At 33.5% G+C, this 17,886-nt stretch overlaps 2 protein-coding genes and 1 pseudogene across 2 annotated transcripts; 2 read left to right on the top strand and 1 right to left on the bottom strand.

Annotated features, from left to right (window-relative positions):
• Positions 1-841: 841 nt before the first annotated feature.
• Positions 842-4,786, top strand: LOC107365733 (uncharacterized). Its single transcript, XM_089268971.1, has 4 exons — positions 842-3,364; positions 3,429-3,591; positions 3,985-4,094; positions 4,177-4,786. Exons 1-4 carry the CDS (start codon positions 1,096-1,098, stop codon positions 4,704-4,706), a joined length of 3,072 nt encoding a protein of 1,023 aa, XP_089125097.1. The 5' UTR covers positions 842-1,095; the 3' UTR covers positions 4,707-4,786.
• Positions 4,787-8,491: 3,705 nt separating this feature from the next.
• Positions 8,492-9,676, bottom strand: LOC149093174 (uncharacterized). Its single transcript, XM_089269882.1, has one exon. It carries the CDS (start codon positions 9,641-9,643, stop codon positions 8,552-8,554), a length of 1,092 nt encoding a protein of 363 aa, XP_089126008.1. The 5' UTR covers positions 9,644-9,676; the 3' UTR covers positions 8,492-8,551.
• Positions 9,677-11,802: 2,126 nt separating this feature from the next.
• LOC107365986 (legumain pseudogene) lies at positions 11,803-13,319 on the top strand (annotated as a pseudogene).
• Positions 13,320-17,886: the final 4,567 nt, after the last annotated feature.

The following is a 17,886-nucleotide window of genomic DNA, read 5'->3' as shown; positions in this document are numbered from 1 at the left end:
TTTCGTTACAATCAATGATCAGAGTTCGAAAACTGCATTACCATGCATAAAATGATAAACACCAAGCTAAATCTGGTAAAAGTGAAATCGATGATTTAATTGATTTTTATTTGGCGGAATAAAAAAAATCGACAAAATAAAGATGAAAATGATCAAGTTAGTCAAGAAGAGTTCTGAGACGCATTTTGGTTTCATTTTTCGCTGCTGGATCTGAGACTGTTACTGCTACATTAGCATAGGCTATGATGTATTTGATTTATAATCCTGAATTCAAGTTTACTTCGTAGAGCCTCGAGAGACACAAAGATTGGTAAATACAATATTTCCAAAGATGCTATTGTAATCTTCAATTTATGGAGTATTCATCGAGATCCAAAGCTATGGCCTGCCCCAGAAAAATTTGATCCCAATCGATTTCTGTCTGAAGATGGTAGCAAAGCTGTTAAACTACCTATTTATTTGGTTTCATTTAGTGGAGGTTAAAGGATCTGTCCCGAGAAAGCCTGACCAATGTCGAATTATTCTTGTATCTTGTGAATATTTTACAAAAATATCGAGTTCGATGTGATCCAGATATAAAGTTGTCTTTTGAAGCAACATTTGGTGTTTCAAGGCGACCAAAACATTCACCTCCTTTAATTTTTGAATTTCATTGCTTTACTATTTTTGTTCTGCTAACCAACGATATTCTTAAAACACAAACACGCAGAACTTATTTCACAGGATATAAGATGAGTAAGAATGCAAGATAAGTAATCATCGAAAAGGTTTATTATCACAGGCGAAACCAAGATTGTAGGTTTCAATAATAGTTTGAATTTCACACCCCCATTGTTAGAATTAACGTAAATCAGTCATCTGACTTTCATACGTTTTCCCCGCGAACATAAATGCCATTCGGACTTACAATTGTTAGTTAATCTTTTGACGCCCCTTTGAATGCTTATGAATTTTCAGGTATAATTTTCTTTACGCCATTATTTGATTTTAGATTTTTGTTCAAATAAGAGTTAGCAGTGTTTAATTATTTTATTGAAGTCACTTTTCACAGCATCAACGATCAAAGTTTACAGAAATAAAACAATCATCAAAAAGATGAAAAAATTTCTCCACTTTTCTTTTTTCCTATGTTTTCTTTACTCAATAAACTCAGTTTTTTGTGATAATTTCAAATGTCCTGAAAGGGGTAAAGTTGGTGAATTAAAAGTTCCAGATGTTCTCAGTTTGATCGATAAACAAACTGGTTATCATGCTTCTGTTGAAGTAATTAATCCAACTCGAAACAATTTGGTCCATGACTATTATGATGGGAAAAATAATGTTGGATACATTGACTTGGAAGCAAACATTCAAGATAAAATGAATCGACGTTATTATTATCATTCAACTGAGGAAAAGATCGCCGTTCTAAAGTATACATGTACGGGATCGGCCTTAACCCAGAATGAGAAGATTGAATCGATCAAAGATTGGTTCGAACCAAAAGATATTGTCGCTTCTTCAGAGATGTTTAAAGATTTGGTTCATTTGGGACCAACAGTGTTGATGGTTTATGCCAACAGTATAAGTGATAAAGCTTCGTTCATAGGATCCGAACTGATTGAAGGGCGTACTGTTAATCACTGGTTTTATTGTAGCAACCCTAATGGACCTTACATTGACTTTTACTTTGATGTTAAGACTTCATTGCCTTATCGGTTCTCGTTGTATTATCCTAAATGGGTTGAGACTCAGGAAGTCATTTCAATAAATGAGACTCAAACAGGCAAAAAGCAAGTTGATTCCGATTCAAAATACGTTTACAACTTTTACATGTTCAAACCACTTGTCATATCATCAGATGATCCCATTCCTTATCCATTGGGTTATGGATGTACTCGTAAAGGCGCTCGTCCATCTACACCATTACCAAATTTCAGTCAAGTTGAAGAGTTTTCCATGGACACGGAAGCGATAATCACCTATTCTGATCGTGACCCTATCAAATCAACGTGTCGAGTAATGAAACGAGGCGATGTTATTTCGTACGAAATCCAAGAAGGAACTGATTTCGTTCGTTCAATTGAAATGCCTCCTCCTTTAGGACGATTTCAAGTTGATGAACACACTGGTCAATGCCAGTATTTTACTTCAGATTATTCTAATGAACTTAATTTGATCACCCGTTGGCCATTCCATCAAGATCGTGGCTTCAACCTATTTTATTATCTCGTAATGAAACCACCTGAAGATCAACGACCATATTTTGTTGGTGATATACCTTTAGGCCCTTTTCGAGTGGAAGAGTACAGTGCAACTAACTTCTTCAAGAAAAAGGAAGTTAATGCCATTGTTGACTATTATTATACTCAGAATTCCTCTGTTCCAAGTAAAATCATTTTCACTCCAGATCGAGGTCATTATAATGATCGCTATAGTTTCGCTGGTGTGCCAACTCAAGTGGAAGTTACCATAATTAATTACGAAGACGTTCACATTGATTATGAAGATCGATTCGATGTTTCCGGTTGTTATGAAGAACCTGGAAGCTATACTTGGTTTCAACTCTTCTTTTCAAATCCTTTGATGACTGAATACAATATGGAATCAGTCAAGGAATCCACTGAAAAATTCTTGACTTCAGTCATACCAATAACTCGTATTGGTGAAATTCATGCACAAGAAGTTGATTCTAATGTATATGTTACTGTTAAGCTTTTTGATCGAGTACACTTCATTGATAATTATCGTCTTCAAGATAAAAGTAAAATTGTACGTCCTGACAATACTATCAAAAGATTTCAAGTCGAGGACTGTGAACAACTGTGCAGTTCAACTCAAGATTGTTTCGATTTTAGTTACTGTTCGGATTATGACTGTTCAATTTTTATAAAAAAACGTCATTATGGGGCTTCTGCCGAAACGAAAAACAACAAGGAATGCAAATTTTATTATAGATTCTCAAGAGTCCATGTTGAGCCATTGGTTAGCAAAGATTATTTATCGTCAATGCCACAAGTGTTACAACAGATAAGGAATAATCTCCAAGAAGGTGGATTCGAAGATGTGTTCATTGTTAATGGGCCTGAAGAGATTGGTGACATTTCCCAAGAATTACATAGACGGGGTTCCTTTAAACCTTCAAGAGGTGAAGATTTTCCGATCATTAAAACTGATCGCCATTTCAATGAAGGACAATTCAAGATTGAGAAAAGTACTCTTAACGAATGTTTTATGGCTTGTGTCAATGATGATGATTGTAACACACTTTCATATTGTGTTAACCAGAATAAGGAATGCATTCTGAGTGGAGAAACATCGAGTTCGTTGAACGACACATTCGAAGACAAAACAAGCCATGCAGATGGATGTAACATTCATCAAAGTAAATTCATTATCCCATTAATTTGTATTTCTTGAATTAATTTTGTTCCTCAATTTCAATCCAGAATCATTTATCAATCTATTCCATGAGTATCCTGGAAAAAATCTAGTCCTGGATGCCGTCTCAACCATATCTGATATACCAATTGGTGATTGCGCTAAAAGATGTGCTCAATCGAATGATTTCAATTGTGAATCATTTGATTACTGCCAAGATAATGATCAAAGGTAAGTCGAAACTTATCACAAAATTTTTTATCTCTTATGTTAATAATGGACTTGGATACAAATCATAAATAGTTGATTCGCAATCAGATTGGTTACAATCGTGACAATCGATTAAAGCATAAACCAGACAATTAGATGATTAATGAGATGAGAAACGCATAAAGATACAGACTTATTATTGAATAAGTTTATTAATAACGTAATGAAGCAGCTATGAAATAGCCTTATGAGTAGGACTCAGCTTCAAACTTATGACTCGAGTTTACTCATCCTATGGTATTATATTATTGATAATGATACTCGTAAAGTTATTATATTTTAACATTATTGTGTATTCATCTATGAAATGATCTGATGAATTTTCATTTTATTTTTTACTCCAATTCCTTCCAGAAATGAATCTGTTTGTTTTTTACATGTTAATCACATTGTGATAGATAAAGCTCATCAATTAAATTCAACAAACTGGAAGTACGCTGAAGCCGGATGTTCCCATTACTCAAGTAAAAACCATTTCTTTAATCCAACCTTTGCTCAAAGTCTGGTCAATATTTACTAATCATTCAATCTCTTCACTTTCTACAGAAAAATCTGAACTTGATTATGAACATAAAGTTGGACTTTCATTGAAAGATGATATGAAAGAATCAATTGTTGGAACTTTTGACCATACATTTTTAGAACACTGTGCTTCCGAATGCAATTCAGATCCTGATTGTTTTACCCTCGAGTTTTGTGAAACAATTGATTATAATCAAATTTCCAATAGTAGTGTTTCATTATCGAGTTGTACATTGACCAATTTAAAGCCAAATAATGTTAATCAAACTCAACTATTTGAAGAACCGAAAAGCGACAAAAAAATTTGCTCAATTTACATCAATCATAAGAAAATTACAGAAAATAGCAAAACTAATACATCTGCATCTTCAACGAAAACATCAAGGAAATCAAATAACTTCTCTTTAACAATTGGGTTGAGCACAATAGTATTTATATTGGCGTTTGCTGCTGGATTCACTGGATTTAAATTTATTGTCAAGAAAGGATTTTTTAAAAAAACAGAGTCAAACATGACTATTCCAATGATACCAACCGTGCGAACTAGATCTTGAAATATTACCTGTAAGTCAAATGGCTAAATGATGATAATGATGAAACATTGTATAAAAAGACGATATTGATTAGTAGTTGCTAGGTCGTCTGTAATTATGTTTTGGTATCTTTGATTATTAAAGATATTTTTTCATACATTTTAAACTAGTTTTATTGTAATTATTTTAAATGATTAATTCTACATGTACATCTAAACCAACTTTTAAACTAAATCTATCAATACCATTTAGCATATCTATTTTTATTTCAAATATTTCATTGCATATTGTATGTGTACTTAATGAATATGAGAAAAGCACTTTACTAATGCTCTCTTAGCCCCGGAAAATACTTTTGATTCAACCTGGTTGAGTATCAGGTCGATTTAACTCGTCGTTATTTCCGTATTCAAACAAAAGTGTAGCTGAAAAATAGGTCCAAATGACCAATTTCATGTAATGATAAATATCAGAACAAAATTCGTAATAGCAGGTTTGGCGCAAACCCGTCTTTTAGTTTGTCTGTAAATGTAATCAAAAGAATGAAAAATATAACATTTTATTTTCAAAATAACTGAGCTGAGGGAAATCTTCGATGAAAATAGGTTCTTTCAAACGGTACATAACAAAATAATTGGGAAAATATTGAAGGAAATAAAAATAGCAAACAGATTCTTGTAGTTAAATGAGCAGATTAGTTGTAATAAGATTTGATTAAATATGATCAATTGCTTTTATTATAATAACTTTTAATTTAACATTTAATATTCTGAATTTTACTTTTGGATAATAAACCATTGGATAGAAACCAGTTTGTGAAGAAATCAATGAAGTTTCAACACAAACTACGAAACAAGTCTAAAGTTATACCAAACGTTATCAATTGTTCAATGTAACATCTTGCTCATTGTAAACTGGAATACTACCAGCAAACACTTGCAAGTCGAAATCACTTGTAGATGCATCAATACTGATTCTTGAATTACCCAAAACAAGAGGAGTGGCCCATGAGCACATTTCGGCATTGTTCACGGTTGATTGTGTGATCTGTTGATCGACAGCAATTTCTTCATTGCCATTGCTGATATAACCACGTACATCTTGCTTCAGGAAACATTCAAATTGTAATTTACTTCCATCTTTTCTCGTTAGAGTTACAGTCATATCATTGCCACTGTATTTCCAATAATAAAATCGATAGCGTATCTGTTTTTCGGCTTGTTCAAAAGAGAGAAGAAACCTTTCATTACCATGAACCTTATTGCAGCACTTGAGGTATTGAGCGTGATAGATTGGAAGTTGACTAATGTCTTGAGCGACTATAACTTTCTTTGAGTCGTGATAAAGTGTTATCGATTGTTCGATGTCTTTAATCATATCTGCACCCTTTGGCCAGATATTACCATTAAAATTGAGAGTCCAGGTACAGGATAAAACACCATCATTGTAAGACGATGATCCAGTTATCGGCATGTAGGTGAGAAGATCAAGCCTTGCATCAGTTTGGCCATCAGAAGATTTATGACAAATGTATGCATATTGACGAGAACGATGAGGATTAATTCTAACTTTGATTGTCTTCTTATCATCTGATGCTACATTGTAGCCTTTTAGGGTTAATTGAAGTGAGTCGTATTTACCAAAGACTGGAATCACTTTGAATTGAGCTGTAACCAGATTATTTGTTGAGCAAACACCAGAACCATCACTTGATATACAATAAGTTTTAGTTAAACATTCATCATTACATGAATTATTAGCTTCAACTTGAAGATTGATGAAGAAAAGAACGAACAAAAATGAGAAATACATTTTCAATGTTTTCAAGAACTGACAAGTTCTCTCACCTAGTTTGACGCTTTTAAAGCTTTGCCATCGGCTGATGACTAATGGAAAATTAAGGCGTAAATTTTATCGTCTATTTTTTAATAGACCAAATCTATGTTACCCTTTAAATTTTGGTGTTTGGTGATGAATACTCTCCAGCGCTCTCTTAACATTATTCTATGGTGGATAAAAATCAGAATTCGAAGGTGAATATAGATTTATTCATTGATAAATTGTCGATAAAACCAATCAATGCGTTATTAAAATTTACGCCTTAATTATTCATCACTCATTAGTCATTTCCAAAGCTAAAAAATAATGCTAACCTTAGAATTTGCACCTTCGAACTGAAACCTTCGCTTAACACATTTATCATTCATGGGTTTTCATCTCATGATTATTTAGTTGGGAGGTTCAAGTATATCAAGACTAACAAATTAAGTTAATTTATCAAAATTTTGCATCTTGTTTATGTAAAGAAACAATATAAATGTATAAACACCAAAATTTAAAGGGTAACATAGATTTGGTCTATTAAAAAATAGACGATAAAATTTACGCCTTAATTTTCCATTAGTCATCAGCCGATGGCAAAGCTTTAAAAGCGTCAAACTAGATGAGAGAACTTGTCAGTTCTTGAAAACATTGAAAATGTATTTCTCGTTTTTGTTCGTTCTTTTCTTCATCAATCTTCAAGTTGAAGCTAATAATTCATGTAATGATGAATGTTTGACTAAAACTTATTGTATATCAAGTGATGGTTCTGGTGTTTGCTCAACAAATAATCTGGTTACAGCTCAATTCAAAGTGATTTCAGTCTTTGGCAAATATGATTATCTCCAATTAACCCTCGAAGCTTCTAATGTACCAGTCTATGCTGAAAAATTGATGAAAGTGAACATTCGAAGAGGTTACTCTCGTGAAAGTGTATTCACTTGTCATAAAATTGATGATTACTTGGCTTATGCACAGTTTGGTGCAGACAACTACGCACCAATAACTTCAACATGGTCTGTCAAGGATAGCGTTGTATCCTGTACCTGGACTCTCGATATGCATGAACTTATCTGGCCACAGCGCGTAGATATGATAAAAGACAGTCAACAATCAATAACACTCTATGACGAATCACATAAAGTCACAGTTGCTCAAGACACTAGTCAACTTCCAATTTATCACGCTCAGTATCTCAAGTGCTGCAATAAGGTTCATGGCAATGATGGTTTTCTGCTCAGTTTTGACCAAATCGAACAACAAATACGCTATCGACTTTATTATTGGGATCACAGCGGTGAACATGTGACTGTATCTTTAACGAGAAAAGATGGAATCGAATTAGAATTTGAATGTTATCAGGATTACGGTGTACTTGGCTACATAAGAAATGGTACTGAACGAATCTCTGTGGAGCAGCAAATTACACAAACAATGCGTTTGAACAATAATGAAGTATGTTCATGGGCTACTCCTTTTGTATTGGGCGATTCAAGCATCAGTATTGATGCATCTAACACTGTCTTTGAATTGAAAATGAGAGAAGGCGATTGGAAATTTTACACTGAAAAAGATGTTGTATTGAAAAACGTGCCAAAACTTTAGTAAAAAAATAAATTTAATTTGCATAAATCTTCTGTTTGCATTTTACTTTTAAAATCGTATTTAATTTGTTTTAGTTTAGTGCCTTTGGAAATGCCTTTGCATCGCGTTTGGCCCTATTTAGCAGGATTAATCCAGCCTACTCGGTCCCGTTTAGTGGAGGTAAAGGATTGGTCTTAGTGAAGGCCTAGCCAATGCCGATCTTACGAAAGTTCGGGTTTGATGTTATCCAAATATAAAGAGGTCTTTTTAAGCAACACTTGGAGTTTCAATGGTACCAAAATATTCGCCTCCTTGGTTTGAGACAGATTTCAGATGTATTCATTATAATCCATTTTGAAGAATATGAAAATTATCAAATATTATTTTGCTTGAAGGTAAAAGTTTTATTTTAATTGCTACTCATTGATTAATAGCATGCAATACAATTATTTATCTTTGGATTAACATAACCAACAGTAGTCCTCAGTATCCTTTCCGGAATGATCAAGAGGCTTTCTATCTTGTGAGTCGTGGATATCACTGGGCCAGTTCTCTTCGTCATTAGTCGAATCTATTTTGAAGATTTCAGTGGGCCAGTTTCTTTCATCAGTATCGAATCTAAGGTTTGGTTTGCTAATTGATGCAACTGAACTGAAGCTGAAGTCAATCGGTTTTGAGTCAAAATCAAACTTAATGTTAGCAGTTCGTACTATGAAAGGTAACTTGAATCCACATCGGTAACCATCAAGTGACTTGAAAGTGAATAACTTGTCGATTGATTCTTTCATATCGCCTTTTTGAACGAATCCAGTCAAAGTACTAAAACTCTTGTCACACGAAACAGTCAATGAGACTCCATGAGCATTGACAAACTTAACTGATCGATCAGTTGACTTTGTGTCTGGAACCAAACCATAAATGAATGTTTCCATCTGCCTTTCAGATTCCTTTTTCATCATCATGACTCTGTTTTGCTTTTCACTATCATAAAATGATTCTTGATTTTCTTGCCAGCAATCAAGGAATGATAATTGATGAATAAGTGTTTCCTGCAAATTTGGAGCAACAACGGCCTTGATATCATTAAAACCAAGAGTAATGGGAACATAATCATCGATGGTAGCCAAATCAATGCTTATCGAACTGTTAGTAACTGGAGCAATTTGGTTGCTATTTGCAGTCACATCTAGTTTCCAGTTGCAGCGAAAATCGTAGTTGGCCCAAATGGTATCGATTCCAGTTGGTTTATCTATTTTATCACCATCAGATGAACAATAAAAGTTATACGGTTTACCTTTCACATTGAAAACAAGTGATAAAGTGGTGGGTTCTGGTCCTTTCGAGTGATATGCTAAAAGAGACATACTTAAATGTTCTGCTTTATCCTCATGACCAGCTCTGAATGTAACGGCAGCAATGGTATCAGCAGAACACCTTGTTGAACCATCATGATTAAGACAATAAGTTAGACCGTAAAAGCACGGGTCATTTGGGTTGTGAGAAAGGAAGGCAAGTTGAACAAGACAAAGAAGAATTGCAGAGAAGAACAACATTTTGCTCGATTAAGTTGCTAGTAGATCGTAGTAGACTCACTATTTTTATTTGTGAAATTTGATGATCAGTTAGTCCCTTTTTATATGTTGACCGTCAATCGAATATCAAATGATTGATAATTTCAGGTAAAATTACCATTATATCAGATGTATTGTATTATTGTTCATTTTATCGTGACTATCATGAGGATAGTTAAGCGGTTCATTTATTTTATAATTAAATGTATTTATTGAAAGTAATAGAACTTGGTTCGACATTCGAGACATTTTGGTGCATCTTATAATTCACATGATTTCATTTAACTAACTATCATTTTTTGATATATTACAAATAACTAAAAAGTTTGGGGGAAAAACTTTTTAATTATTTAGGTTGATGGCTTATTGTTGGACTAGGAATATATGCAAAACTATCTTTCGATTAAAGAGTTTGGTGGAAAATCTGATGCCTCAACTGTGCTAAAAGAGACCAAACGAATAATTTTGAAGTAAATTTCATAAATGATTGTCCATCAGACAAAATATTTAATTCAGAATCTGAGTCTTTAAATGTGGATTGAATTTATCGTGCATCTGATGGTTTCCATTAAGTCATTAGCAATCATTTCATAATGAGTCTTTAAATATAAATTGAGTTTGCTGTGTACAGAGGAAAGAAGTTTACGATCAGTCATGATCGGGGGCTCCGCTCGTAGCAATAATTAGGAAACTATTAATATTCAAAAGTCGGTTCAAAGGTAAAAATTGGTTGATGCATCAATCTAGATATGATATTGTGTTGGGGGAATTATTAAGTGCATGCTTATTTTATGTAAGCAAAATCATATGAATCTTTGCATTGGGTGAATAATTGTTTGTAGCATGAATCTAGATATGAAAGTATTTAATTACAAATTATAAATTATCGATGAAAGCAACCTGATAATTGTATTGTTATGTGGATGATTATTGTAGTTCATACTACTAGTACTTAGTTTATCAGTTTATTATTATGCATATTAATAATTATTATCATATCAATAATCTAATGATTATTGCGCCCACGCTCTGTTTATTATTAGTATTTTATTTTTACATTGCATTAGGAAAGTCTAGAGATTGAACATTTATTTGATTGTTTTAGATGCATTGTTAACTAAGGGGATTAACTATGGCAATCAATTCAAAATAGCATTACATTGTTATTCAATTGATGATGCATTTGTGACGAGTTCTTATTTTCGTTAAATTTTTAATGAAATATGATATAAAACCAGATGTTTAGCCATTTGATCTTACCGGTGGCAATTAAGTTAATTTAGGTTACTTTTTCAATATTTTTAGTTCTTGGGCAATATTTATGTTTGTATTTATTATTAATAGTATATTTGAGACAGAAGAAGCAGTTGACTTCAGAGGAAAGGTCACAAATCGATATTTATGATAAAAAAGATCTTGATTAAACCTCGAAAAAATTGCAGATGCTGTTGGACGATATTTGAAAGATGGAATTATAATCAAATGTATAATTGGAAGACTAATTAGATCAAAGTTGTGCTATGGTCTGAATACAGTTCTGTTCCCATTGAGAACCTTTGAGAAGGGCTTGCTCATAAACTTTACAAACATGGTTGTTGATTCAGAACTTTGGACTTCAAGTTGTCAAAAGTTAGTCAGCAATTCTTATTGATTTGCTTCAATCGCTTGCTTCATACATATTTGAAAGTTACACTGGATGCAAGTTATAAACAAAATTTTTTGCATGAAAACTGGTTAATTGATCAAGTTTTGAGCTTTCCATTGTTTATTTATTAGCTTCTGAACTCTTCGAAAACTTTCCATATCATTTATTTCTGAAAAAACTCCTTGCTGGCCTGATTTTGCTTGTCTAATTATTATATAATTGTTTTTGTTTTATTAGAGTTGATTACTTGTATTTAGTTTTGATTGCTTAAATTTTATTTCATAGTTGGATTATTATTAATTTTACGTTTTGTTTGTTTGTATGAACAAAGTGACTCAGTTTCATGCCTCTAAAAATATAAATTGATATTGGTGATTTTTATTGAGATGATGATTCGATAAGCGATAAAATATGAAATTCAATATAAAAATGCAGAAATTACCATTCATTCATTCAATCAATTTTTCATAAAACAGTGCCAAACACGAGACCTGAACTATGTTTTCATTTTTAATCATTTTCCCAATACTTTTTACTCTTTCGTCTTCAACTCCTTTGGGGGAATTGTTGGGTTCCAGGTCAACTGATGATTACAATATCTATGCTGTCCTGGTTGCTGGGTCCAATTACTACAACAATTATCGCCATCAAGCCGATGTTTGTCATGCTTATCAAGTCTTGAGAAATCACGGAGTTCCTGCTGAAAACATCATCGTTGTGATGTACGATGATATTGCCAATAACAAAACAATCCTTATCCTGGTAAAATATTCAATGCTCCTAATGGTTCTGATGTCTATGCCGGTGTATCAAAAGAATATACAGGTAAGGAAGTAACTCCTGAAAACTTCCTCGGTGTGCTTAAAGGTGACAAAGATCTTGCTGCCAAAGGTAAGAAAGTACTCACTTCTGGACCAGATGACCATGTATTCATTTATTTCGCTGATCACGGAGACGTTGGAATAATTGGTTTCCCAACTAATATAATTTCTTCACATGATTTGAACAAAGCTTTAGTTTACATGCATGACCATAAAATGTATGGTAAACTTACATTTTACTTGGAAGCTTGTGAGTCTGGTTCAATGTTTGAAAACATTTTACCCGATAATATAAACATTTATGCAACTACTGCTGCCAATTCTGTAGAATCAAGCTGGGGATGTTATTGTGATGACCCTAAAATTAATGTCTGTCTTGCTGATACATATTCAGTTGCTTGGCTTGATAACTCTGACTCTCATGACATAACCAAAGAAACCTTGGAACAACAATTCAAAGATGTTGTCAAACACACTCCAAAATCACATCCACAACAATTTGGTCAAAAGTCAATGGCTGGTCTAGAGGTTGGTCAATTCCTTGGTGAAAAGGCTTCGAGTAGGATCCACGCAACAAGAAGCCATCCAAGAGATTTCGTAAACTCTAGAGATGTACCTTTAGTGATGCTTGAACGTAAAATAGAGCGTACAGATGATGCTGCTGAAGCTGCTGTTCTAGCTAAAGAATTACAAACTTTGATTGCTGGTCGACGATTCCTTGAATCAAGTATTAAAAAGATCGTCTCTCAACTTTGTTCCAATGGTTACTGTTCAGATGCCAAACAAGTTCTGTCAACCCGACAACCATTGATTAATCATTCAACATACTCAAAAGTAGTCAAAAAGTTCCAATCAAGTTGCCTTAACTTAGGTATTTATACTCATGGAATGAAATTCATGCATGTTTTTGCCAATCTTGTTGAATCAAACACCTTCACTGAATCAACATTGAACCGTTTCCTGGCAGATTTAGAGAAAGCTTGTAATGATCACATTGTTAATCATGGATTCGAAGCTATTATTTAAGTTGGATATGGCTAAAATCTACCGATTGTAAGACTAACTAACTTGAAGGTGTTGGGATTAACATTCAGTTAAATCAGTTGTTTGTTATTATCTTTGGGTCTAAACAAATACCAAAATGATTAAATTTTAACCTCCGATTTTTTTGTCTAAGCAATAAATATTAAATTAATACTTCAATTACTCAACAGCAATCAAAAAACACTAGCCAACAATGGCCCGAAGTTCAGAATAGATTTATTAAATTGTAAAGAAATTATTGTTATTATTATTGTTATATTATAGTTAATAGTTATGAATAGTGATTGAAAAGAAGTTGAAGTTCAGTCTTGATCAAAGCAGGTTCTAGTTTGATTGACGTGTCTTAATCAAAACCTGAATTGACAATAAGGTTCGGGTTATTCAATAAGCAGTACTTTAAAATCGTGGTTGACAGGAATATTCAGTGTCCTCGTTGCATTGAATGTCATCAGCTTGGTCGATTCAGCAGTTACATCTAGCGAATCAGGAATTGTTTTCATATCAACCTTGTGGTCGTATTGCTCTCAAATTGGATTTTGCTTTGGATTTATAGTCGTGCTTCTTGGAATATATACTGTTGAATTGGCGAGTTCTTCATTCGTCTTAAGCTTTTAAATCTTATGCATATACAGCCCTCGCCAGCGCTGCACAGTAGCACAACGCCAAAGCGAATGGCGTTCGTAATCGGCAAGTATCTTTGTGTTTCTACAATACTATCAGCAGCACCTCTAACCAAAAGTGCGATTATGCGAACAGGACTACAATGAATAAAATAAAACTATGATCTCGATTAATCCAAGCATAAGTTATTATTTTTTAGTATCGTGTAAGTAATATTTAGAGCTTCACAATGTAGCCATTCAAAGCTGGATTCAAATAAAAACCTAATGCGACAGGAAGTCCAAGTTGGTCATTGCTATCAATTATTAGTTGACTGCATCAAAGACTGGAGTTCTTTGATTGGTTATATGATAGAGTAATCACATATCATGAACCACAATATGTCATTATGATATGACAGACATTTTATCCATATCCAATCTCTACTTAGAGGATCTTGACCATTTAGAGCCGGTTGAATCTTGTCCTTATAAATGCCGATGGTGTGGTATGCCGATAGCCAACAAATCTATTCAAATCTAATTCAAAGAACCTCAACTGAGCAACTATAATGAAAGAAAGCAAAAATCGATAAAAAATTTACTCCTTAATGGTGGGATATTCTTTCATTTCCCTGTCTTAATCCACTGTCTTCTTTTCCTTAGTAACAATGGGTTGAAGTTTTACCGTCAACAAGATGGCTACATTAAGGATACTTTAGAGTAGGAAAAGAGGAGCTAGAAAAGGGCAGAGGAAGTTAGTTGGAAGGGATGGCTCAATCATTGTAGTTAGCAAATCCTGTGGTCTTTAAGACTGGATTAAATTTGGTTTTAAGTTAATTTTGGTGTCAGTCAATTGTATTGGTCCCATCCCCATCTTCACCATGCATCATTAAATTTATGTTTTCACTCGATAATCCCAGTCATTCATCAGAACTCAGCCAATCGACTGTGAAGTATTCCCAGTGTAACCCTTAAAATATCTAAAATAACAATCTGTAACCGACATTTCTTACTTGATTCGAAGTAGACCAATACATTTGCAATAAACCTTACATATATGAGAGAAATTCCCTTTTATAACATTGAATTCATTCTCATGTCAAGTTTTTACTAAAAATGATTGTGATCTCAATGATCTGACGAATTCTTGGCCAGACACTATTTTTTCAACTCGGGTTCCTTTTTCTTGTACATTCGCTTTCTTTTTAAAATCACTGTAAGAAACCTAGCCTGTATTGTTCTTGAGATATTGAATAAAACGTGAAGTAAATGAGGTTTTATACGTGCTGACGATCCAAAATCAATGATAAAAAAATGAATTAAAGTTGTTTGTACGACTTCCAGGCAAGAAATGCTCCACTTTTTTTGATATCGATTTGTGATTGATTATTGCTCTACAATGAGTCAGCAAGAGAACGAAAAAACATGCGTCGTTCATCAATTTTTGTGTTGTTCACATCATAGGATGCCAAGGTTAGTATTGTCAATATTTCATGTAAGGAAATCCTAAAAAATATGAGTAGAAACCAATTTGGTCAAATCTGAATATTTGATAACTATTAGAAAATTTAACATCATTTATAATCATAACTATTCATTTCTATGCAGCTTGACAAAGTTTCTATTTATGCTTTTGTATTAATTAGTCTGAGCGTAGCGAAGCCTACATGTGCACTTTTTCACACAATTTCGATTTTGTTTTCTCGATATCTCAACAACTAATGTATGAACAGTCTTCAAACTTTTTATTATTGTAGAGTAAGGGAGCGCGCATGTTCAAAAAATTTTTTTTCAATTTCAGGGCAAAGGTTGAAGTGGCGTGGCAAAATATCGGAAATCGCCTTTCAGCCCCAAACATCCTTTGCTAAGTGTTTTACTCATTTTTTTGAACAAATTAATCGTATATAAACCTGACAACACAGAGATTACTTTATTTTAGTCCTGTCTTTAACTCTTGTGTTTCATATAAGTTTTTCATATCATTCAGACCACGCAGGTACATAGAAATCATAAACAGTAATGAGACTTGAAAAAATATCAACGAAAGCCAAGAGACTTTTGAGTCTCAATAGAATTAGGGTTGAAAATTTTTTGTCACAACAGGAAACTTCTTCTGCATCGTCTGTAATAGATGAACCTAATCTTCCAACAATGCGATTTAGTCAAGGAGCAGGACCATCTAATGTTAGAGTTCCAATACAGACTTGTCCTACAGATTTTCTTCGGCAACTTGTGCAAGATACATCATCTGATGATACGATTATTGAACAACCCACTGCTGAACCGAGACCAGTTTTTCGCGAATCATTTTCAAATGAAGAATTACATCAAGTAGATGCAGTTAGAGAAGGTGCAAATTTTCGGTTGATTATAGAAAAAAATACATCTTTTCATGAAGATGATTTGAATGAGTCTTTCAGTTTACCAAGAGTACCAGATCCACTATATGTACCTGCAGTAGAGATATATCCTTCTATTTGGGTTGACATTGCCAAAAACTTTGACAAAACTTTAGAAAATATACAATGGAAAAAATGTAATTTGTGTGAACAAGAGTTACCAGATCTGTATTTACTCGCAGGTTCCTGTAGCTTTTGTAAAAATGTAACCTCTGCAGGTCTCTTTAATGACGACAATTTAGTGTTCCAGGAGAAGTTCCTGAGATTCTTCAAGATTTAACACCTATTGAAGAAATGCTTATAGCTAAAATACACCCAGTTTTGTTTATATAGAATACGTGGTTAACAATATGCGTATTCTGGCCACGCTATTCATTTCCGTCAAGATGTTGTACAGTTACATTCAAAACTACCAGTTAATCCCATTTCACTACAAAGTATCGTTATCATTACTCGTACAATACCAAGTGGTCTATCATATTTACGTGTTCGTTCCAGTGTTGTACGAAGTGCTTTAAAATGGCTAAAATCGAATCATCTTTATTATCAAGACATTGAAATAGACTCTGATATTCTGAATAGCCTTCCTTTAGATGGTGATTTAGATTTTGCCAATTTCGGTTCTCTTCATGAGCATGAAACTGATGCAATCATTGCTGAAGAGCCAGATTGCAATATCGATGAATATAACTATCCTCAAATGCCTCAGTTGAATCAAGCTGATGGAATTTCTGCCATCTTAGAGCCACGTATTGATTGGCCGCGTGTTTATAATGTTCCCATAATTGAATTCACCACTGAGTGTTATTTGAATCAAGCTTTTCCAAGCCTTTTCCATTTTGGAAAGGCTGATTAAACCAGCCTAGGTTGGAAAAAGTTGATTACCTGCATTTGTCAGTACTTAAATTATGAGTCAACTCATTGAAATGCAAAATATTTTTCGAGTGAATAGAGCAATTTTGATGATTCTATTTAACCGTTCGAAGTTCATTAATCAATTTGCAGTAGTGACGGTTAAAGGCGTATCTGATTCAGAGAAGAGCATATTAAAGGTGTGATCTGTGGAGGATAAAAAGCAGTGTGATTCAAGTAGGACCCCTTTCATCAAAAATATAAAAATAGAACATTTTATGGCTTATGCATGATATGTTTTGTTATTACTCATTTATTTATTCATCACTTCGGAGAAATTCATAGCGTTATCAGTATTGATCAGTTTCCACGAAATACCTATTCGTACAATCAATATGATCTATTTGAGCTTCAGCTTCATGGCTGGTCCCGTGCAAGACCCATATTACTTATTTGACATATGCTACACCTATCACCTTAATTGGACAAAAACATATCGTTACCTACTTTTAAACGTCATGTGAATGGAAAAAGTTACGAGATCGAATTGTTATTTTTGTACTTGCGATTAAATTAATCTAAAACTTCCAAAATTGTAAATTAAACCCATGAGATACAAGTTGTAGATATTTCTTGTCAAAAAATCGATGCAAAAATGCAAAGCTTTACGAAAATCAGTTGACCTAATGATTGGAAAAAGTCAGAAATTGGCTTAATTATTCTTAAATGTAAAATCAAAAGTTTGTTTGGTAACGTTTAACTTTTTCAATACAGTCTACTAGTGTTTGAAAGAAATTTGTGCTCCTGGTCTGGAATTCGGGACCGTTTTCGACAATTGACGTTTCAAACTTTCGATAATAAT

Source organism: Tetranychus urticae, chromosome 3 (assembly GCF_039701765.1).
Source record: "Tetranychus urticae isolate SD_2017Ah chromosome 3, NJAU_TeUrti_SD_1.0, whole genome shotgun sequence".
NCBI lineage: Eukaryota > Metazoa > Arthropoda > Arachnida > Trombidiformes > Tetranychidae > Tetranychus > Tetranychus urticae.
This window is presented reverse-complemented; position numbering and strand designations above follow the sequence as displayed.